Source organism: Ruditapes philippinarum, unplaced genomic scaffold (genome assembly GCF_026571515.1).
Source record: "Ruditapes philippinarum isolate M1 unplaced genomic scaffold, ASM2657151v2 ctg1704_1_1_1_1, whole genome shotgun sequence".
Classification (NCBI taxonomy): domain Eukaryota; kingdom Metazoa; phylum Mollusca; class Bivalvia; order Venerida; family Veneridae; genus Ruditapes; species Ruditapes philippinarum.
The window spans coordinates 2497-27277 of NW_026855681.1; the positions used below are offsets into that span (position 1 = coordinate 2497).

At 33.5% G+C, this 24781-nt stretch overlaps 1 protein-coding gene across 1 annotated transcript; it reads right to left on the reverse strand.

The window, feature by feature from the left end:
- Window positions 1-776: 776 nt before the first annotated feature.
- LOC132744086 (uncharacterized) lies at window positions 777-14624 on the reverse strand (the record flags this gene model as incomplete). Its single annotated transcript, XM_060732694.1, has 3 exons — window positions 14367-14624; window positions 3057-3255; window positions 777-914 (listed from the first exon to the last, which is right to left on the reverse strand). Coding segments are annotated over exons 1-3 (436 nt in total), but the record flags the coding sequence as incomplete, so codon positions are not given.
- Window positions 14625-24781: the final 10157 nt, after the last annotated feature.

Sequence of the window (24781 nt, forward strand, 5' to 3'; positions counted from 1 at the left end):
TGGCTCAAATTGTAAATATTTTTTTATCGTTTTGGACTATGTCCTTTAATATACCATATTTACCTTTTCTTTGCATTCCAAATAAACGTCTAATTATAAAAGTAGAAAATATACAAGTGACATTAAAAAAATCCGGATTCGAGACAACCATACTAGAGAACTTTACTGCAACAATTATTGTCTAGTTCACTGCGCGGGCATTTGAAAACTGATTGACAAAATAAATAAATACAAAATGATTCTGAAATTTTCTATAAATATGTAATATATGGAATATCTGAAAAATATTTTCCAACATTTGAGCAAAGTTATTCCACTTTTTGGGCAAATTGTAAAGCCCGTAATATTACCTGTAAAACAATTGGGCGTCACAAACTAAGACTAAGTTACTAAGTAAGCCTAAAGTATTGCATCTTTGGTGGTCTGTAAATAAGTTAAATATTGAAATTGAGCTTTTGGTGTTACCGTTATAATGAATTATTAGTACCAGTTTTTGATAAAAAAATAAAAATTTATCGCGGATTTCATCTTGTTAATTTGTCTGATCGTCGTTGCGGACAGATGGGCTGCATTTAAAAAAATAAAATACGGTTAAATTAGAGTGTCCTATCATTGTCAATTAAAGTCCATGCTATTTCACATATTAATGGTATATGTTGATAGAAAGGATTATATGTCATTTCATAAACTGACCAGTATTTTTCATAAATCTTTCAGATATTAACACTTCCTTAATTAATGCTCTAGTAATGCTGATAAACGTTCACACTACTTACTTTGTTCTTCACATTTCATGGTTTTATATTCTACAGCACAATAAATCACTGTTGCTACTGCAGTTGCTACTGCTAATCCCGCTAGAACTGCAGCTGCTATTATTGCGATAACAGCTCGTTTAGGTCGAAGATGAGAGTCTGTAATTTAAAAATCATCATATGATCTGTAAAATATACAGATAGTTTGTGATGGACATATTGACTTCATCGCTACTTCTCAACTGTAGGTTCGAAATTCGCCAGTGAAACGGACTATTTCATGTAACAAAAATTGGCCTTGTAGATAACGAATGCCAGTTTTTCATGTTCACAATAGTGTCCAATTAAAACGCACGGATGAGCATCCGATGTCTTCATCCACAAAAAAGTAACTGAAAAATCTGTATACAGACCAACATTAATGTTATTATAACATTGGCTTTATTTTCATATAAATTTGTTGTGATTAATGCTTTCCAGGTATCACACCTTATCAAGATAGTAATTAATTAATTAATAAACTGAGTGCTTGATTGATTGAATGATTGTTTGTTTGATTGATTGATTGATTGATTGATTGATTGACTTACGTGTATGTATTCAATTTTTAATCAATTCATGCATTTATTTGAATATGCAACCTATGTCATAAGTGTGATATTTTTGACAAGTTATTTTAGATTTTCATACAACAATTCAAGTAAAAACTAATGGACCGGAAGAATTTACAACTTTGTCTGTTTGTCTGTAAGTGCTTTTTTTTGCATGTACTAGCATTGATGTTGCATTCTGCACATTTTGACATGGTGGTCATCAGTTATTCTAAATAGTTTTCAGACCTTTATCAATATCAATAATAACAATAATTAATTGAACGTAATTGAAGTTTTCAGCAATTGACTTGTGTGACTTTTTTTATGGTGCTGTAATTTGGACATTTGTCACAATGATGATCATGTGTGCCAAATAATAATATAAAAGAAAACTGTTTAACAGTTGATCTTCAATTGTGATATTGACCAATCGGATATGACAAATTGTATGACCAATAAACCAAAAGAACATATACATATCAATAAATGTAGATACAGAAAAAAAATTGTACAAATAAATTTTTTTTTAAACAAAAGTTATCTATACAGTGTGCACCTCTTCATTATAAGTCATTATCATACAATTATTGACATGTGAGCCACTAAATATGGCGTGATATTGATCAGCAGGCAGCATACTGATTTTACGATTTGTCAATATGACTTTTGCAGGTGAATATCAAATGCAATTTAATGGCTCACAAGTCAATAATTGTTAACTATATGAATAAACTAACACTTTTTGAAAACAAATCTCAAAAAGTACAGTTAAAATAACTTTTGTCCGTTCCACCGAAACCTTACATAATTAACATATACGCTTGGATCTCTGTATCTGTTTCTATCTAGTTCAATATTAAAATTGTATGATGAAGTCCGTAGTTTTGCCAGTGCATTGCTTAATTTACGAAATTAAACAACAGATAATTATGTATCATGGATAAACTCATTTTATACTATCGATATGAATATACATTTACTTTGTATTAATATCACATGCCAGTTCTGTATGTATTGTCCTTTCATGTTCAACACACAAGTTAAGAAACAATTTCTTATCATCAACATACTAGTTTTTCAAAACATATTCAAAACCATTTATATAAATTCGACAAACCAAACGGACAGTAAATGCGATTTTATTTCATTAAAGAAGCAAATACACCATTGGAAATTGCCTGAGTAGACAGACGGACGGCTGTTAATATTATCTGGAAAGGGATTAAAGGCTTTGACATAATAAATATTTAACTCTTACAATGTTTTCTGCACAACACAAAATAAGTCTGTTTTTTATCTACTTCATTTTCTTTGATGATGTGACCATGTTTATTACTTGCACTGTAGTTTCATTATATATTTTGTACATGTCATTACTGTATGATCATGGAGAATAAATTACAAACAAGTATGAGGAAAATGGTAGCTGAAAATTTAAGTATCACTCAAGTGATTTAAGAACCGTTGAAAAATTAAAATTAATATGATACAGACTTTTTCCATTTGTTTTCAAACAATGAAATATTCATATTGATTTCATTCTACTGAAATTTGCTTAACATATCTTATATCGGTTTTAATGTGCATATCTTAGCCTACTTTATGCAACTATCAAATTTTGAAACTCAGACTGAAATTCCCGAGATTTTTTATTATCATACCGATCATAAGAATAACGATTATAATCAATGATATAATGTTAAATAACCTGTTCCTTTTGAAAGTTTCCAAGTGCCATCGACACAGTGGTATTGCAAAACAGTTTCATTTTTTGTGACCTCGCAAAACGAATGGTTTGGAACCAAATATCTGTAATGCCTATCAAACGTATAACACCGCACTGTATCCGTTTCCACTGGGAAAGGTAGCAATTGATTGATATCGCAGTCATATCCTGGAATTAATGCCTAAAATATATAATGAAAAAAGCAGTTTATGATACAACATTTGATAAAACTGAAACAACAAGCAATCATCATAGTATTGCAAGCAATCCATAAGTCCCCTACCGGTTAGAACCCCAGCAACATTCTGATGGGCCATTGGCCATTCAATTTTACCAGTGAATGAATGACATGAATGAACTTATATCTTTTGAGTTATAAGTTTGTCTATATCACAGTAATGTGTTAAGTTTCCCTGCCTAGTAAGGCAATTATGTTTATACAACCTTGTCATATTATTACAATGTGGGATTTTAAAGTAAATCCTATAAGGAATGAAGAAGGTGGAGGAAAAATACCAATTTCTCGAAAAAAATCTAAGTTCAAGGGGGGCATAATTCTGGAAATAGTCTTGCTAGAGTCTTTAACCTTCTCAAAAATGTTGAGTGATAATAAGAAACATATATATGAAGTTTGAAGTAGATATATTAGGAAATAAAGAAGTTATTTTAAAAAAGACAACATTTTTTTTTTCATAAAAATTCTAAGTTCAAGGAAGGTAATACTGATAATTTTTCTGCTAGAGTTGTAAACCTTGTCACATATGATGTGGTTTATGACCAGAAACTTATATTTAAAGTTTGAAGTTAACACCTTAAGAAATAAAGAATTTACAGTGAAAAAGCTGAAAAATTTAAATCGGTCTCTTGAAATTCAGGCTATTTGTTGCCATAGCAACCAGAATTTTCAACATAGGAAGAAAAGAAAAAGATGTACATAATCTCCAGACTGCCATCTACCTATATTTTAAGTTAAAAAAGTTTAAAAATATTTTCAGTACTTTTTAAGTTTTCACTGGATCCAGTTTATGTGTTAAATTTGCCATATTTTCAGACTATTTGTTTCCATAGCAACCAGAATTTTCAACATAGGAAAAAAAAAGACGTGCATAATCTCCATACTGCCATCTATCCATATATCAAGTTTCATAAAAATATTTTCAGTACTTTTTGCGTTATCGCGGGATCCAGTTTTGTGGACGGACGGACTGACAGACACATGGACAGACGGACAGACAGACATACAGACAGACGGACGGAGGGTAAACCTAAAGTCCCCTCCGGTTAAACCGGTAGGGGACTAATAACTATTTGCCGCGACATATCGTTGATGTTTATCTTTGTTTGGTTTGACGGAGCACAAACACGGCGTCAAAACAGAAAAGATGAGTTTTGCTAACCTTAGGGTTATCCTGTTTACTTTCAACATCTATATGTGTTTAATGTTAAACCTCGAGAATAAATTATAAGACCATGAAACGACATAATTTTACCGTTTATAATTATCATTAAAATATTTTATACACTTAAGCTTTAAATTGTATACTTTTCAGTGGATTACTGATTTATCCGTGCAAATTATATTTGATAATTACATAGTAAAAAATTATCAAACTATAATTTCGTACTTTTCAATGACGAAACAACACGATTTTATTAATGGTAACGATTTCGACCTATCTATGGCAGTTTAAAGAAAAGCAATTTTTTTTTTTTCAAACGTAATCAAAAAGATGAACTTACTTCAATTCATTTAATTAACCGATCACCAAAAAGTTCGTTTTTATTTTTTGATTTCCTTCTTACATTCTAATAATTACACTTACTTCATCATGCAGAACTACTCTTGATGACATTTGGGCATGTTCAAGTATCCTACGAGCAATAACTGTAAAATATGCGTAAAAACAATGACAATCATGGGCCCGAAGTAAATAACCCAGCGTTCGTAAGACAGTCTTTCAAAAGATCTCGTTTTCTGAATTCCTAGTCCCTTCTTGAATATATACCCAAATGTCAACAATTAATTATTGTCTGTAACAATCCACGAGTAAGTAATCTTCTTAATGATAGATGTAAAACTATAAAATTTTAATGAAATCCCTTCGAAGAAAGCACATTTTATTTCTTCCTCACTTTAAATAAACAACTTTTAAAAAAATGGCGGTCTGATGATATGCACTGATATATTTGTCCGCTCTGTTAGTGTATCAAAAGGGAATATAACTTTTCATCTATTTGAAATGTTTGTCACAATGTTTGAAACAAGCGATCATTCATATCTTTTTTAATAAATTTTTGCCGTTAGACGTCAATTATCGAAGCTCAAGGTTTTTGAAAATTGGGGAAAAGTTGCCAATCTGTCTTGCGTCTATTTATTTAGGGACGGACATGCGGACAATGGTATAAAATGCTGAATGGAAAGAAAAGCCTCCACTTACAGGAAACATTTTTGCACTGTTGTCTTAACATAAAATTTCGCCAGTGTTGTGCGATAATTATGGTCTTATGACTTTTATAACCTTATCAGAAAGAAGAAACGCATTCAGCAGAGCAAAAATGTTAAAAAGGTACGGACGGCTTGGCCTAAATGACAATATTTTTCAACAAGGTAACATCTCTAAAGATCCAAACATTGCTATATTTTCTATTCTGAATATTCGTAAACGTAAATCCCGATCTCACGGAGTACGTAGAAAAGGCAACATCAAACGTATATCTAAAATTATCCTGTCACCGACTTAAATATTATCCTAAAAAATTCTGGTAAACATGCATTGTTATCACGTCTTACTTCCCTTTCATTATCATCACTGAAAATCTTAGACGCGGAAGCAGATAATATAGTTATTCAAACAGATCCTTTATATACAGCAGCTTATCTTATTCAAAGTTATACTCAGCACGTCTTAAGACCTCATATCGACAACACTTCTGACCACAACAGACACTTCCTAAAAGTAACCTTTCTTAATAAAGGTATCGATTTCATCGATTTACCAAGTATTTTTCGTGATAAACGTGTCACTAATTCAGTTCCTTTATACTTCAAAAACTTCAAAAAATACTCCAACAACTTGAGACTGCAATACTTCTAAATTCTGTAATTCAGATTTTGGCCATATAATCACTGGTAATTTTAATATAATTTCTAACAAAAGAATTCGTAACTTATTCTTGAAAGGACTTTAATACAGAATTCCTTCTGAGATTGATTTTAATGCTTGTCGTGGTCAGATTGCTGAATCTATAGAGGATTTTTCGGTCAAATGGTGTCGCCATGAAAATGCGGATAGTAATGCTCTAGTTACATGGAAACGTAACATCTTTAAAATTATTGATTAACGTATTAATTTTTATCGTGGAAATGAACATCTTTTGCCACCTAAACCAAGACTTACTTTAAGACATCTGAAAAAAGATATTCTTGCTTTTCATTCAAAATTTGTTTTGGTGCCAGCGGACAAGACGGCTAATAATATCATAATTGTATGACGAATTCATTACATTAACGTTTTGCATAAGGAACTAAATAGAACTAATGCGTATTCTAAAACCTCTGCCTCCGAAAAAGACATTGTAAACAATCATATTACTAATATTTCCAATCTTAAAGTCCAAATTAATGAAAAAGAACTCAAACTTCCTATTATGTATTGGATTCCTAAATTACATAAAAAAAACCTTACAAAGCCAGATTCATTGCTAATTCTACATCTTGCACTACAAGTAAACTTTCTATTTTATTGACGTCTTGTTTGACTGCCATTAAAACACATGTAATTAGAATTTGTGATAAAGTCTATGAAAACACAGGAAAACATCTCTTTTGGTCATTAAAAAATTCTAGTGAAATCTTGGATAAATTCAAAATTAAGAACTTTCAAGCCTCAACTGTCAGTACATACGATTTTTCTACACTTTATACAACTTTGCCACATAAATTAATCAATGATAAACTAATGTCCCTAATTCAGAAAACTTTTTCACGGGAAAAAGTTACCTTTCTAGCATGTAATTCTAACAAAGCATTTTTTACTAACGGTATTGTTAAACATTATACTATGTGGACCTGTGACGAAGTTTGTAGAGCACTCTCTTTTCTTTTAGACAACATTTATGTCAGGTTTGGTAATACTCTATTTAAACAGATCATAGGAATTCCTATGGGTACTAATTGTGCACCCCTGGTCGCCGATTTGTTTTTGTACTGCTATGAAAGAGATTTTATGTTGAGTCTCTCTGAAGATAAACAAAAAGATGTTATAGTCGCATTTAATAATACTTCCAGATACCTTGATGATATTTTTAATTTAGATAATCCTTATTGATCAAATGGTGTCTGACATTTATCCGCATGAATTACAACTTAATAAAACGAACTCTTGAAATTTTAGTACATCATTTTTGGATCTTCATATTACTATCAACAACAATTCTATTCACACGAAAATCTATGATAAAAGAGATGACTTTGACTTTTGTATAGTTAATTATCCACATTTAGATGGAGACGTACCCCATGCAACATCTTACGGGGTTTATGTTTCTCAGTTAATTAGATTCGCTAGAGCTTGTAGCAACGTAAAGGTTTACAACGAGCGGAATATTTTTATTACCAGCAAACTTCTAAAACAGGGCTACCGCTATCATAAATTACGGATATATTTTACTAAATTTTACAATCGTAACTTTGATTCAATAGTGATTTAAAAACTTTTCTGCGACAAGGGATTAGCCTGCCTGGTTTTTATGGCGATGTGATTTACAAACTTCGTAAGATTTTGGGTCATGGTATTTTTTCTGCTGTTTTACTAAAATCATAAAACGTTTTATTAAAAGAGGTTATGGCCCTACTGTTTTAAGACATACTGCATGTTTAGTGTTCAACCCTTTTACAGTTGGTCACTACGCTTTCCTCTTTTGATTGCATCTGACGGACCAAGTGGGAGACTCTATGATGGATAGTTCGTCAAGCCCTTTGGGACTGAATTGTCTTAATGTTCGTCTTCTGCCTTGCTTCGTCGGGCCCTTGTAGGTGATTTTCTTGTTGCTCTGTCTTCCTTTAGGACATTGAGTACTTTTGTTATGGTCATTGGGTTTACTTTTATATGTTTCTACATGCTCATTATAGTGTTTTACTTATTTAACCTTTTGTAACCATGACAACTGTTAGAATTTCACTTGGCGGGGAGTCATTTTATTTACACTGTCTCGTTTATAGGAACATGGTGGGGCTAAGAGCGAGGTTTGGTGCACCATTAACCGGTTTAAACTCCCCAGCAGTCATTATTATGCTGCTGACCGTTCCAAGGCGGCGCCCACTGTGTTCCTCAGATGTATGTCTATGTTGTTTCATACTGTTTTGGTGACACTTTTGCTTGTGTCACTTGTTGTTTTCTCGTCTACGGTAAGTATCTTCCCTATTGCCTCTGGTTTTTATTTCTTTGATAAACGCCCCCCCCCCCCTTCCCCCGGTTTCCTGTCCCCTTCCCCTTTGTGGGCCTATAATTATTTTCTTTGAATTCCTAATCAGTTACAAATTATTTATCATTTAATGATTAACCTGTCCGTGCTCTGTCTTTGCCCTGTCCTGTTTTTGTTTGGGGTCCGCCTGGGCTCCTTGCCATTGGTGCTTGTTGCTGGGTCATATGGGGGTTGCGTTCGTTGAACGCCGCCCTTCCTTGTTGATCCTGTTTTTCATATTTTGATATATTTTCTTTTCCAAATAACAAGTCTAAAATCTCTCCTAACAAATGTCTGGTAAGGAAATCTTAATATTTGAACCGCGTCAAACAGAAACAAAACGAAAGTGATTGCGACTAGCTTACACCCAGATGTGATGAGCCTGTGTTTTTTCAATCTGATCGCTCATTGAAAGAAAAAAAACATAACAGAGAATAATGAATAAGAGTAGGTTCTATATTGAATTTATTGAATGAGTTCGAAAATGATAATATGCGAATAAGTTCAATAAATTTAGTAAATAAGAAATTTCCTGTTTATTTGACGGGTGGTACCATTTAACGTGACGTTGTGACACTATGACGTCAGATATATTTGCACGACATAGCCTTACAGTTTTTGTTTTTTTAAATGAAAGGAACGTCAAAATTTGATCAAAACAATTACATGCAATTCATGAATTTGCCTATCATATTCTGGCGTTGTTTTGTTCCACAAACGCCCCAACAAAAACAATCAAAATCAGTATCGCAGGTATCAGCAATAAAAGAGTGACATTGAAATTTGCTTATTTCTTTCAAGTGGTTAACATTTTAACGACCATGAAATATAAAGTTTCAAATCGGATTTGGATTTGGATGTTTTTATCCATGGCGGAAAAACCTTTAATGCCAGTCCGCTCGTGCGTTCAAATTACGTCATTATCTTTATGAATGAACGGTTGTAAAATTATTACGCTACTGTTAGCGTTCACCGCTGTTCTACAGAAATAAAAAATTCGACGGGAGCGATAGCGACCGGATAATATTACTTATTTAGTTAATTGTTTAGCGTTTGTAGATAATCCTTAAAGAGACGTTTCCAACAGTTTTTCCACAGTATGAGACGATGTACGGGTGTTAATACAAATTAACACCGTAAAGCTGAAATTAATTTACTTGTCTTTTGGGATTTTTTATGTGAAACTATCAGCATTTTTTATTTATATTTCTAAAAATTAAGGGACAAACTGATTGACATATCAATGGGAACTTAGTGTTGTTTGTTGTCCGCCTATCGGCCGAGTGTTACAAGTGAATACACGTTAGCAGAAAGAGCCTTAACTATCAAATGTTAGCAGGATAAAGGACTTCTAAAAGTGCAAACACTGCGAAACGCAATATGATTTAAACTATTATGAAGTGTTAGTTCTAAATAGCATAAAAGAAATCAAATGTCAAATATGTGGCCAGTTATGACATGTCTGTACGACGGGGTACAATTTGTGTTGAGGTGCATACGGGGGAGAAACTATTACACGAATGATTGAGTTCTCATAATAATTTGCCAAGCGTTCTTATGATATCTGTCACAGAGTTCCTGGTAACCGTTACGAATCTCGTAGGAAAATTTACTTTTTGTAAATTTGAATGTCGCCATATGACCTATAATGTGTCGGTGTGACGTAAAACCCAATTAAAACAAACAAAGAAAACGGAACGTGTTAGCGTTTAAATTAGTCAATAATTCGTCGCCCTATTCTAAAAATGGTGTATCTACAATTTCCTCTTTTTTGGGAAAAAGGGGTTAAAGATTCAAGACTTCGTAACTTTTATTTGATAACTCCTAACAGTGTGGAATTCTGGACTGGTATTATTTATGTCAACATGTGATAAAAGCACTTTGTTATATACCTTTATAATTTGCAGTAATTGAAAAAATAAAAAAAAATATTTGGAGATAGACCAAAAATGTTTATTTTTAAATAAAAGAAATACTCTAACAATGGGTTTGCGGAGATATGACAAAGTAAGGCTAAAATTGTAGATACTTTTTGAGTTAGCATTTTTTAAGAGTAATAATTTTACTATAGAATATTAGTAGATTTTTATATTCTTAAGAAAATTTTCTGCCACAGTGGTTGAACCGCTGACACTGAATCACTTTATCGTTGTAAATTACTATGTCAAAGTGTAAATTCATTCACATGATCAGCATCTTGGGCCTCTCTCGAAAATGAGCCATATGACCTTAATTTTGTCAAAGCAACGTACGTAGAACTTTTAAAAAAGAAAGACAAACATTTCACAAAATTTTTTAATCAATGAACTTGCTAAAACAAACTGACATATTTTGTACCGTTATGAAAAATGACCAATCATTTTAACCATCTCTAATATTGTGATTAAATTAATGCATATCCAAATTATCATGTACTGAAATACCGAGGTATAAAGGACTGTCAAAGACTTCTATAACCCTTTTTTTAGTTCACACAATTACACAACGTAGATACTGGACATTCTAATAATATCGTCCATGAACAGGCTAAATCAAACCGAGCCGGCAACATACTAGATAATGCCGTATTGTGCTTTAAGGATTCTGCTATTATCTAATAAATATAATCATTGATGACCCGGAGAGCACTGCAACTTGCCTGCAAACTTAAAATCCATGTTTGGGCAAGACAGTGGTATTCCAATCCTATTGGAATGTTAAATATCCAAATCTTTTGACTTAACACAATGAATTATCTGACACTGATGGCAAGTCAAAATGTCTCCACAGACTTGATGTTGTAGATATTAAATTCCATAGTTTTGTGGAAGTTCTGCTAACTGAAGTCACAAGTTCTAAGAAACAACATTTCTGTAAGGACAACGTCTGATAATATAAGTAAGTCTGACCTGAAATAGACAAAATAATAGCATTATCAATTAAACAACAACAATGTTCGATACTCCAAATAGTTCCAAATGGTTCATACGAATATCCGAATATGGTTATCCGAAATTATGTGATTCTCAAACTTGGAGAAATATGTATAAAAAATTATAATACGATGAAACAAATACTAATGCAAAATATACATTCACTTATAAAACGTATAAAAGCTAAAATATATTACTTACATTCTTCAGAAATCATTTTTTAACTGTTACTTACCTAGTTAGCTTGCTGATTGAGATATGATTGTTGTTGTTATCACTGGAGTTAGAACAATTATATTGTCAGGCCCCTTCAGGTCACATGACATATATTTTTCAATTTGATTGGCTGGCACGAAAGATTAGCCTAAAATTGTTACATGTGTTGGAGATACGACGAAAAAAGGCTAACAGCAAAGCTTTCCATTGGACATAGAACAACATACAGACGCTCTATCTACAAAAGTATGACGTAAATCTTTACATGTTTTGTTTTGGAGATAGAACAAACTAATACTAAAATTAATATGCAGTTATCTCAATTTTGGTAAAAATGGAGATAGGACATTTTTAGAATAAGGCGACGATATTATTGTATAATGTAGAGCATTGACTTACACAACAAATACCATTTGATTACAATACTCAAGTATAATGCATCCATGTATATTTTAATCCTTGCAGTTTTAGAGAGCATTAAGTTACTATGCTATCGGTCTACCAAACCAATTACATGCAAATGGTTTGCAACAAAATATAAGGTTGTATGCACTTCCTTTATCTAAATTTAATGAGGTGGGGTCATCTTAAGGTTTTCACTGGATATTTTGATTTCTACAAGGTATCAATTTTTGCCATAGAGACGTAGGAAATTTCATGAAAAACGATATGACAATAAAAAGTCTTTAAACTAATAGATGTGAGTTGACCCCCTTTCTAATCCTAGAGTTTGGCTACTTTAGCTGTAACAAAAATATAAATTCGAACTTCTTTCACTCGAATTCGGAGGGCACGTGCAAATTTGTTGAAAAGATCGATAGTGAGAGCCAACCGCGGTTGGTTTTTTTCATGTTTAGAAAGATCATACATTTCGGCTGCATACGTGTGAAAGTTATTATGGTTATATTTGTTTATAATGGTATAAATGATACAAATTACTTAGCCACTACTTAAGGGAACCCCATCTTAATAGTGTCTGCTTAATATAGACGGTTGAAGAAGATCATAAATGAACAATTTAATGCAATGTGTACGAATGAGCAATTAATAAGGATTTTAATCAAAACTACCAGATTTTAAACAGGAAGCAATGTTAAATGGACATTGAATTCTGTTTAAAGTTTTTTTCTCGTAAAACAATATGTAAGGCTAGCTTATTTATCAAAGTTTAAATAAGCACTACAAGATGAAAATTACCATTTTTCACGAGTGTTTCTTCGGTATATAAAAAAGTTTTCCGACGAAATTCGTAACGTTTTCAAGGTACTTCGTAACAGCTATCAAAAGAACTCCTGAAAAGTTATCATTATAACTAATCATTCGTTCGTGTTTCAGTTTCTCTCCCGTTTGTACCTCAAAACAAATTGTTTATAAAGCTAGAAAGAAGACTTTAAGAATCTTACACTGGCTGCCGATAAAAACCGGAATATCTAGCTCGCGGATAACTGTTCGAGGTGGTAACGAGGTTCGGTCGAGTTTCCCTAGAGAATAATTATTCTCAATAGTTGCACTAATTTCCTCCTAATTAAGTACAAGTGTTTCACATCCCTTTGGTTCAGTGAGCTCACTTAACGCATGTTATGTGTATGTCTTTACATAAGGAGAATTTATAAGCACTTGCAAACTAAATGCTCCTCTGTTAGTTTCAGTAGTCATTATTTTAAGTGTACACATGTAATATACCACTGTCGTCTAATTAATGAGTTTATCCAAGCTCAGTTTTTATTTACTTCTTATTAATCAGGGATAGGGTGACTTGTAGAATAGCAACAGTATTGAATTTCGTGGGAATGGTCCTTGAAAATTTAACGTCCGGGAAATTATGGCCTACCACATGAATTTTCAAACATATTTTGTTCTTCATTTACAAAATGCGATATTCACAGCTTCAAATTTATGCTTTCAGTGAAATTCAAACACATACAATACTTATATTTCAACACATTTTGTTCATTATCAGAAGGCTCAAGTTTATTCATATTCATGTCTTGATAAGCCATGCGACCCCTGGGGTAGGGCATATTTTCACAATATTTTTACAAAGGATCACAATACATTATAACATATAAAATTTCAAACACGTGTTTAAGATTATATGTCATAGTGATCTGGCATTTTGATGATAAACAAGCATGAATGGACTTTTTGACCTTAAAATGAGTGCGACAGGTATCACTATTTCATACGCATCAAGTTTCATTGTAAATGCTTTGGAAGTTTTGAAAATAATGGCAATAAACCAAAACATTTTGAAACACATTTCCTTTAAAAAATACTTACAAGTATTTCGATATGCCTACGAAACGTAATGAATAGATTTTATTGATTAAAAAAAACACCTTTTAAATGATGAAATATGATAATTTGCTCAAGAACATTTTATTATTTGCTATACATAGACTATGCTATATTAATTAATGACTCTTACATTTAACAACAACATCTGTATATAATTCGTTTGTAGTTTGTTGTCACTTGTTGTAATGAATATCATCAAAATAAAAAGAAAATTGTATAGCATACCTTCAATAATAACCCGAATCACTTTAAAGGGGACTTGGCATCAATTACAATTGCAAACTTAGTATTCAACTTAAAATCTTAAAATAAAAAAGGAAAAAAAGTATGTGTCTGAAAGTTTCTGTATCAAACTGTAAATAAATCTAATTCATTAAATTGAAACATTATAAATGTCACTTGCCTTAATTTCAATCCTTTGTATGTTTTCCTTACTACCAACATTACAAACAGACGTACACAGGATTGTTAGAAGCGGAATAGACCATTTACAAGAAGACATCGTCACTAAGATAGTTCTGGTGTCAACCTGCTATCTCGTTTCATCTAAATAAAGTAAAATTTCACCTTCGCCCTTTCACACGGAGGAAATAATACTTATGCATACGAATGTTTAACAATTTTACTTGTCCTTTACGCCAATGAAAACAACAATACCATTCACACACTTATAAATGTCAGTATGAAAACTCTTAAGTATTTACAATTTAAATTTGAATTGCAATATAAACTCAAGGGGCGTAGCTAGGGCTTGGAAAAATATACGCGAAACGAGACAAAGGGGGAGAGGGTATACCCCTCCCGCTGGTGGGGGTCCGGGGGTTCCCCCGAAATATTTTGAAAAATTAGATGTTAAATGGCGGGCTCTGGCATGTCTTGAAGCACCTTTTGCACGTAAAACATGAAGTATTTTCAAGTCATTTTTTTCCATAAAATTGCTAAACATAGCAGCTCGGTTTACTTTTTAACTTATTTCATTGTAACTTCGAACAGATTTGTGAAGAGAAAAGGCAGTGTTCGCCTTGAAGTTATTTTATTTTACACGTGCTTATAAATACACAACAATTTCCATGTGATATTTCACTTAGGATGCAGATCATGAAATTGGTTTATGAATAAATGCCCGTTCAGTTGTAAAATGCAATTAACCAGATAACAATTTTGTCAGCATTTCTAATCAAATCGGCTTCAGTCTTATTTATCCAAGTGTTCCAAATGTACCGTATTGTTGTAGCTTAAGTTGAATTCAATCGTCACTTTACCAATCAATTAAGTTTGTCCAGGGCGAACAATAGAAAACGCCCTATATTTTTTAATCTTTTGTAGTAATTTACGAAGTACATTTATCAATTATCATGTTAATAATGCACATAAATACTAGGTGTCTTTTGTCATGACGAATCACATGCAGTGTGTATATGTAGTTTGTATGTAATACTGTTTAAGTGTACAAACGAAAATGATTACATCTCCTAGCCAACAATACAGAGCCAGACACCATGCGCTATCATGTCGCATGAAAAGACAGTACCCGTTCGTGTTTAAATATGTGTATGTGAAAACGGGGCTCGATTTACATTACAATTTTCCAATAAGTAGTGGGGCGTCCGTGGCCGAGTGGTTTAGGTAGTTGACTTTAAACCACTTGCCCCTCACCGCTGTTGGTTCGAATCCGGACAGGGACTTTTGATTATTTCATGTGTGGAAGCTATCCAGCTAGCTTAAGGAACGTCGGTGGTGAAATAATGCAAGTAAGGGCACCTGAGGTCTTTCTCCGCCAGTAAAGCTGGAACGTCGCCATGTGACCTATACTGTGTCGGTGTGACGTAAAACCAAATCAAACAAACAAACAAATTTACCATTAAGTAAAAAATTAACAAATGTATCGTGGATAAATGGTCAATCCTACATGATTTAAAGGGCCGCCCGGTTACATTCAGTTCTTCTATTTGTCTCTTTAAAATAACACTGTTATTGTCAGCCAATATAGAGAATATTGCAGCTTTATTCGAAACAATAACTTTGTGTCCGATTGTTTTTATCAAGAAATGTTGTTATTTACATTTTCTTTAATATCAAATGATTTACAATAAAGAAACACTATTAGATTTAAGGCCAAGTTAGTCCCGAGAATATTTCAGTTTTTTTAGTTTTTATTTTCATATGCGTACTATTTTGATGTACTTTTACAGTTTCTAATAAAATCCTCATTAGCCATATACCTAAGCCATTGTGTTTTGGGCAATTAGTACAGTTGTAGTGAAGTAGTATTGTGCGATCAAAATTCGCAAAATCTTTGTCGATGAAATAATCTTTGTAAAATTGTTATACGTTAATTATCAGACTTTATACTTCTGCAAAATGTTTGTACCGGGGGTATATTGAAAAAGTTCAGTGACATATTTTAAAATTCTTAAAAATGGTTTGCCTCAGGCTAAAGGTGTAATCTTAGATCTATTGTGCAAAGATTTCTCAGATCGTGAAAAAGTACGACAGTCTGCAAAGCATTTAAAAGATACCCATGCACTGCGGAACAAGTGAACACTTCCCGGCAGAAGTAATGGAAAAAAGAAGAAAACTTCTTCCGATTATGAAAAAGCCCGGTCTGAGCGGAAAGAAGCTTATCATAGTGTGGACATTAAACATCGACAAACAACTGTACAGAGGACCTGTATATGATAAAGCTTAGGGTGTTTAGAAAGGCTGTTCCTGGAATGTCGAAGGGTTATCATAAGCAAACCGTCTTGCGACTTATTAAAACTCATTAACGGATATGATTTAATTTGCATATCAAAAACTTGGACAGCTAAATCATCTGCATTAAAACTTAACGACTTTAGTAACCCTATTCATTATTATAGATACTTTCCGGTCATAGTAATGGAATATAATAAGTTACATAAACGTTAGTATAAGAAAGTGTGTTAAACTTGTGAAAAAGCTATAGACTGACTTGTATGACGAGCAACTCGCCAATATTGAAAATGCCTATATGATTCATTATGATAACCAGGGCGTCGATAACAGTTACCGCGAGCAACATGTGATTTAAAATCAAATAGTTTTGGGGACTATTTATTAGACCTTTGTAAAGCTAAAAATATGCGCGTAGTAAATGGTCGTCTGCATGACGACGCATTACGTGGAAGTTTTACTTGCATCACCCATATCGGGGGAAATGTCGTTGACTACTTTAAAGCAGCATTTCCAAACTTCAATATAGTTTTATACTTTGCCATTGAAAACTTTAACGAGAATTCGAAATATGCACCAGTGTCTTTTTTATTTTAAAACATGTACTGTTCCCAACAAACACACCAACACCGCACAAACATTTTATAAATGGTAAGTGGCACATAAAGACTCATTCGTGAATGATATAAAAATAATGTTGAAAGTTTGGACCAGGCATTAAATGAAAACAAAATTGATTATAGTTGTGATGTAGATGATGTTGTGTCATTATTTACTGACATTTTGAATAGCAAAGGTAATATTTTGAAAATAAAAACCGTTGAAATAAACGACTTGGGCTTTACATCTGTTGATGGATATAGGCAAAAGTGATATAATGAGTGAGGAATGTAGGCGTAATTATATAAAAATTATATAAAAGAGCTGTTTTTGATTACAATATGAACAAATGTAACGAAACGAGACAATTAGTGTTCAAGTTTAAAAAGGAATATACATCTTGCTGTGAAAAAACAAAAGAAAAATAGTTTAATAGAAACTTAAGTAATAAAATGAATAACATGAGGCGTCAAACCCCGCGTATGTTTTGGAATTTGTTTAGTCCTTCCGGAGAAAGAATTAGTATTGAAGATTTAATACTCATTTTGAACATTAAGCTATGGATTTTTCTGAATGACAGATTAAAGAAATGGGCCACGGATTATGATATTCTAACGAATGCGCAATTTAGGTGAAGTAAGGTAAACAAGATCAACAAGGAAAGACTCATTTCAGCACGACCTAACTGATAGACGCGGTTGATGGTATAAGCTTATTAACTCAGGCATTGATGGCTGTTTGGTATTTGACGATCAATGTATGACAGTGTCAAGTTTTGTGTGAGTCATATGAATTCTCTTTCATGATTGTTTCGAATGTAGCTTGGGACTTTTGTAAGGAAGATAACTTATCCGATACTGTTGTCCGTGTTTAAGAATGATATAGAAATGCATCTACAGCAAACTCTGGCCATGCAGGTTTTGCCCTGGACCAATTGTCTAAGTATGAATTACTGTTTGCAGACGATGGTGTATTGTTTTCTGAAACAAAAGAAGGTTTACAAGACTCACTGAATTATTTAGAAAATTTATTGCAAAAAGTGGAATTAATTTCAATATATCAAAAAAAATGTTATTCTATGGGTAGAATAAGTGACTCTTTTAAATGGACATTTTCTGGAAATGAAAAAGAAATTGTTAGTTTGTTCAATTATTTAGGTGTTGTGTTTTCTAGTGCGACTAAAACTTTGGTCAGGATAGGAATAAAGGCCATGAATTCACTTTTTAACACGTGGCAGGAATTTACCTGTTAATATTATTTGTTTGATGCTTATGTATTGTCAGTTGTGAATTATGGCTGCGAAGTATGGGGCTTCTTAAAGGCTGAGAATTGAGAACGGGTTCATAAGACATTTTGTAAATGGTTGCTAAATGTAAAATGAAAAGCAAATACATTATAATCACTGTATGCAGAACTGGGCAGACGACCATTGTGCATTAATAGATATGTTCGAATTGTTAAATACTTTCTAAAATCGTATAGCAGAAAATGGAAAACTGTATTATTAGAATTATTGTTACAGACCAACGACTAGACTTAATGTTACTGTAGATCGGTCGTCGAAAGTTCATGTATGTGTTTTATTGCAAAATGCTGGATCTTGTGATGTCTAGGAATTTCAAGAGTCAGTTAATACAGATGTATTTATGCCAGTGTTTATAGATATTTATATGACTAATTGGTGTGCTAGTGTTCAGACATGCAGTTTGTAATTTTTGTGTCGCCTCTACGGAGTAGTGGCGACATATAGGGATCACTTCTCCGTCGTCTGTCTGTCCGTCTGTCTGTCCGTCCATCACAAAACTTGTCCGGACTACTTCTCATAAACTATTGGTGCAATTTCATCCAAACTTTACAGGAATGATCAGTACCAAGTCTAGTTGTGCATATTGTGAAACTTTACAGGATTGATCTGTAGCTCAAGTTTTTGCACATATTGCACGGGTTTTCCGGTTGAATGATTTTTGTCCGAGTTATGGCCCTTTGATAAAAAGGTGTTTTTTTCTGTGTGTTGCAAGATACACAAAAGCTTGTCCGGACTACTCCTCATAAACTACTGGTGCAATTTCATCCAAACTTTACAGGAATGATCAGTACCAAGTCTAGTTGTGCATATTGTCAGCATTTTCCGGTTCAATGATTTTGTCAGAGTTATGGCCCTTTAATAATTTTTATTTTTAAAGTTTTTCCGGACTACTTCTTTTATACCACAAATGCAATTTCAATGAAACTTTACAGGATTGATCTGTAGCTCAATTTGTTGCACATATTGCACGGGTTTTCCGGTTGAATGATTTTTGGCCGAGTTATGGCCCTTGATAAAAAGGTGTTTTTTTCTGTGTGTTGCAAGATACACAAAAGCTTGTCCGGACTACTCCTCATAAACTACTGATGCAATTTCATCCAAACTTTACAGGAATGATCAGTACCAAGTCTAGTTGTGCATATTGTCAGCATTTTCCGGTTCAATGATTTTTGTAAGAGTTATGGCCCTTTAATAATTTTTATTTTTAAAGCTTGTCCGGACTACTCCTCATAAACTACTTGTGCAATTTTATCCAAACTTTACAGGAATGATCAGTACCAAGTCTAGTTGTGCACTGTCCGTCTGTCTGTCCGTCTGTCACAAAACTTGTCCCAACATGAAATTGGCCATCATGAGGCGACACATGTGATCACTGATCGCTCTTTTAATCGTTCTCAATACCTCACTATTGATGATGTTCCTAGATACAGAAACACAACCTGAATATTGAATCTGGTTGACACAACAATATTGAAAGAAGTCGAAGTATCAATTACCAGTATGTGTTTATAGGTGGTATTGATGTGTCGTCGATCACTAACATTTCATTTTTTTAAGTTTAATGCCCCAGACCCGATCCATTTGTGGTTGCTTCTAAATATTTGAGTTAAGGTGACAACAGACACTTTCCGTGGTACTCACATAAATGTCATTTAAACCAAGTTATTTTAGTAATAATTGTTTATTTATTTCATCTTTGTGCATTAAATATCGTTGATCATCATAAAAAATAACATATTTTGAAAAAAATGCCTTTGTAAATGATTGATTTTGAATAAAAATCCTAAAATTTTAAATCGTCATATCAAAGTCATTTTTTATTTTTTTGTCATCAAACTTTTTGGAAAATAACCATACTTATATTATCTGGGGAACCGTGTCTCAAACTTTTCTATCTTTTCTCAAAAAAAATATTACGTCAAACGTCAAACATCGCTTTTATGCGACTTTTTTTCACCATACATATTACGTAATTAAAAAGATAATTAAGTCGCTGATTGAGCAAACAAAAATCCCTGACACGAGGTTCCCTCCGTAAGCCAATGAAACATCCCTCTATTCATGATTGCTCCTTTAACCGCATCGTTATTGCATTGAATTATCTAAAAAAAGTTATGCCCGATAATACAAAACGTCTAGCTCCCCGAACTCGCAAAATCACAAACGCACGATAGTGTCATCAATCGGACGCTCATTCTACTCCATCGGACGCACCTCGCTTTCACGCTACATAAGTTGGCGAAAATACAACTAAATATCCGCACCAGAGCACGTGCCGTCTCACAAGTTGCACAAGTAAACATACCCTACTAATACACATTTCATATGACACACGTGAACATATCTGACCATTAAAAGCTTGCCTGATTAATATCAGTTTTATAGCCGAAATTTCTTCAATTCTTAATCGTGACTTACAGTTTCGTCTGGAATCTGTCGCAATGGTAGCGTGATACTTATCGGTAAAAATTTGACAGGACAACCACTCAATGGGGTGATACTACGCAACGCACTTCTCTAGCAGCACCTGCATTAGCCCGGGGTGTATTTTTATTCGTTACGCCTATTCATGATGAAGTTTTCACATATGATATGACCATTATTTCATCAAGCATTACTATATTGGTACTTCATAACCAGTGTCACTCCTGCTGTGCTACTGAAACTTCCAGCTTAAATATAAATCATCATCAACAATCACACATAAAACACTAGAGCTTCGACAGTCTTTTTAAGTCCATTGGTAGATGACCTATACAAAAGTCCAAACGGATCATTTACTATATTTTCCCACCAAATATGAACTGCTTCCACCATGACTATTCTTAAGTAGAGAATAATAAACAGCGTCAAATACACTTCAGATCCATATCATGATCTGGCCTTTCGTTGACTTCCCTCCATTATCATGAATCATCATCTCAACACGGCACCATAGCTCGAAGATCCCATAGTTTCGTGCTACCACCGGCACAATAGAACTTAATAAATAATTTTATACACATTCTTTGCTCCCACGGTCTTAATATTATACCAACTGTTACCATGTGTTCCCGATATTACCTGGGGACAATTTATTCAAAGATCACTCGGTGCACTATTCTTTAGATACTCATTTTCTCTACCTTAGATTCAGTAGAGAACAATATCATCCATTTAGACCACTGGTAAAAATGTTTAAGACAGAAATTAGTACATGGAACCCCCCGTTACCACATGTCACATAGGCTGTTCCACATAGATAGTATGTCTGTTTTTGTTGTTGTTGTTTTACCTAGACATTAGTTAGAAAAAACATAGTTTCGCAATGTAAGCAACCTCCCTCCCCAATCCTTGAATCACGTACAAAAGTCCTTACAAACAGTCAATGTACAATATCTCCATCAGATCTGAACACAGGACAAACCACAATTTATTATGTTTCACGACATCCTACTGACGACTAATATTTAAGCAACTACATTTTTTATCAACCCCAGTTGGTTCGTTCTGCCAGCACTCGTCTACACAAGCAACATGCTTAAATTACTAGTAGGATTACACATACATTATCGATTAAAAAAACATTGAGTCGAACAAATCTTACATTTAATATTAGAAAAAGAACGCCATACATCAAGCCGTAGCACGATTTAAAATGTTGGTATCACTAACATACGATGACTACAGTATTTGGTACTCAGCACTACTGTTACGGACAGTAGAATCATGGCAAGCCACGACGAGGTAATTCACGGCCATATACATGCGAAGACTACCGATTCCTCAAATTGCATGCCCACACAAGGGACGGAGCACGCTATATCGCAATCCACAAATCTGCAAGAGAGTTACGCGCAAACACAACATAGCAGATAAAAAATCGAGAGACATCATATAACCGTTCTTAAAACGTTAACACAACACATTTTTCGACTAACTCGGCTTCAAATAAATCTCACGAATAGTTCTTCAGAAAAGGTTACATAAAATATACTAAGCAATCGAAAATCATCGTTTTAGGCTCCATTTATCAGTCATACATATGAACATCCCAGTCGCTCACCTTACAGACGCCATCTAGCTGACTAGCAGCTTCTTTTACAAACAAAATGGTTATCTGAATAGTTATGATTCAAAAAAACTGAAATATAATAACGAACCTGTACTCTAGATACATAACCTATAATTTTTAAACCAAAAAGAAATTCAAGTTTTATAAATCTCTTGATTCATCTATATTGTTCACGACTCAGAAACACCTACTAGATGAATGCGACAGAAATATAACCATATTATTGAAATCGACCGCTAACTCACCATCAACAGCTGCGAACTCGACACCGTCACCTATATCGACGTTTCTTCACACACAAGGAACCACTCAGGGCCTAATATGCGTGCCACCACTCACAGTTTCCTCTAAGCTGTTTAAAGACACTATGGCCCACTCATCCACCTGTCCAGCCTTCCGTCATCAATACCGCCCGTTCTACATAAAACCGACCCATCAAACGTCTTAAAAGATAACCGTTTGATAACCACACGCTCAAGAAATGGAACTCTCTTTAGATTTCGGATTGTTACCGCTATAGTGATACCCTAACTGTATTATTCATGTCACTGTCAGAAAATTCAACATTACGGACCAAACTCCTCTTCGGCGTTTGAAATTGGTGAAACTGTCCTTTCATACAGTTTTCAGGCGGTATATAGTTGCAATAAATTGCTGTATTGGACACATTCATATAGTCTTGCATTCTGAGAATTTGACCAAAGTATGGGTTTGAAACTAATTCAATTCCCGACATTGTACGGATAATTGATGAAACAGTTGCGTTAAATGGTGATTGTACAGGTGCTAGAATTTGACGAGGCGGACCAGTGGAATTGGTGAGTGATTGTTTACTTTTAGTTTGACACATCTGAATTGCATTTTTAAGCTTGGGAGGATTTGGGTTATGGGACAATATATCAGACATGTGTTCTTGCATTTCACATGATGCCCTGGCATAATTGTTCACACTTTGAACATTTCTATGGGCACTTAACTGTTGTATTGTAGTTGGTGCAATTCCACTATGTAATAGATCAGTGCAAGTAGTTTTCCTTGCACTGTGATTTGTTTTTTTGGCCTTGCAAACCACACTCAATTGCCATGGTTTTCATTAACGTATTGAGCGTGTGCTCACCAAGAGGCTGAGATTTATACCATTTATCTTAACCCGGAAGTCGTTTATAGTTAATACCTAAATAAAATGGCGACTCGGGATGACACATTTCTGTTGGCCTGTGTTGTGCAAATATTTTGTAAGCATATACAGGGCAAGTTTTTAGAGTATTATGTGCAAATTGCTTTGGACTAAAATGTCGTACTTCAGTTGTTTTTTTCAGCAGTACGTGTTTTTGTTAACCTTTCATTATATTCAATGTATTCCCTGCCATGATCATTTGTTTTAAGTTTAATATCCCCCACCTAAGTTGCCTATTTTCATTTCCACCCCGTAGCCCAAACAGAACAGTATTATTTAACCATATTAAATTCAAAAGTTTTTTTTGAGAGTCAGTCCCTGTCAATCCCTTTTCCCGCAACATTTGTCTCTCGTTAACTGTCAGGGGCTCTGCAGCATTTGGACGATTACCCTTTCCCTTGCCTTTGAGCTCCTTTCGTTTTGAAGCTAAAACTTGTCGCGATGTTGAAAATTCCTTGTCAGTTATGATGCTGTGAGGATATTTATTTTCCCTGAGGCACCTAAAAGTAAATAAAAAAATATGTGGTCAAAATTGGAATGAATTTATTTAATTGATTTGAAGTTTTGCACAATTAAAAATTCAAATAAATTGTAATCTTTTTGGATTTATGCTACATGTAGATCTATATAAATGCAAAAAAGAGTAGAATGCCTAGAATGGACTCAAAATTAATAATTATTAATACCGAATTCGAATTTCATTTTTGAATATAAGAAAAAATTGTTTAGTATTCAATCTAAAAATAGTACAATACATAATGATAAGGTGAATTGATAGTTTGAAAAAAAAAATTCTTGACATAAAATTTGAAGAAATGACAAATTATGCAAAATGTTATGTCATAATATTGATTTATTATATCTTACATATGCTTTTAAATTAAACAGTGAAATAATTAAAATACAATTCAACAAATTTCAAAGTAGCCAAATGCAAATGTAAAAATAGTATCTTAATGGAATTGAAATTTTGCCAGAAATACATTC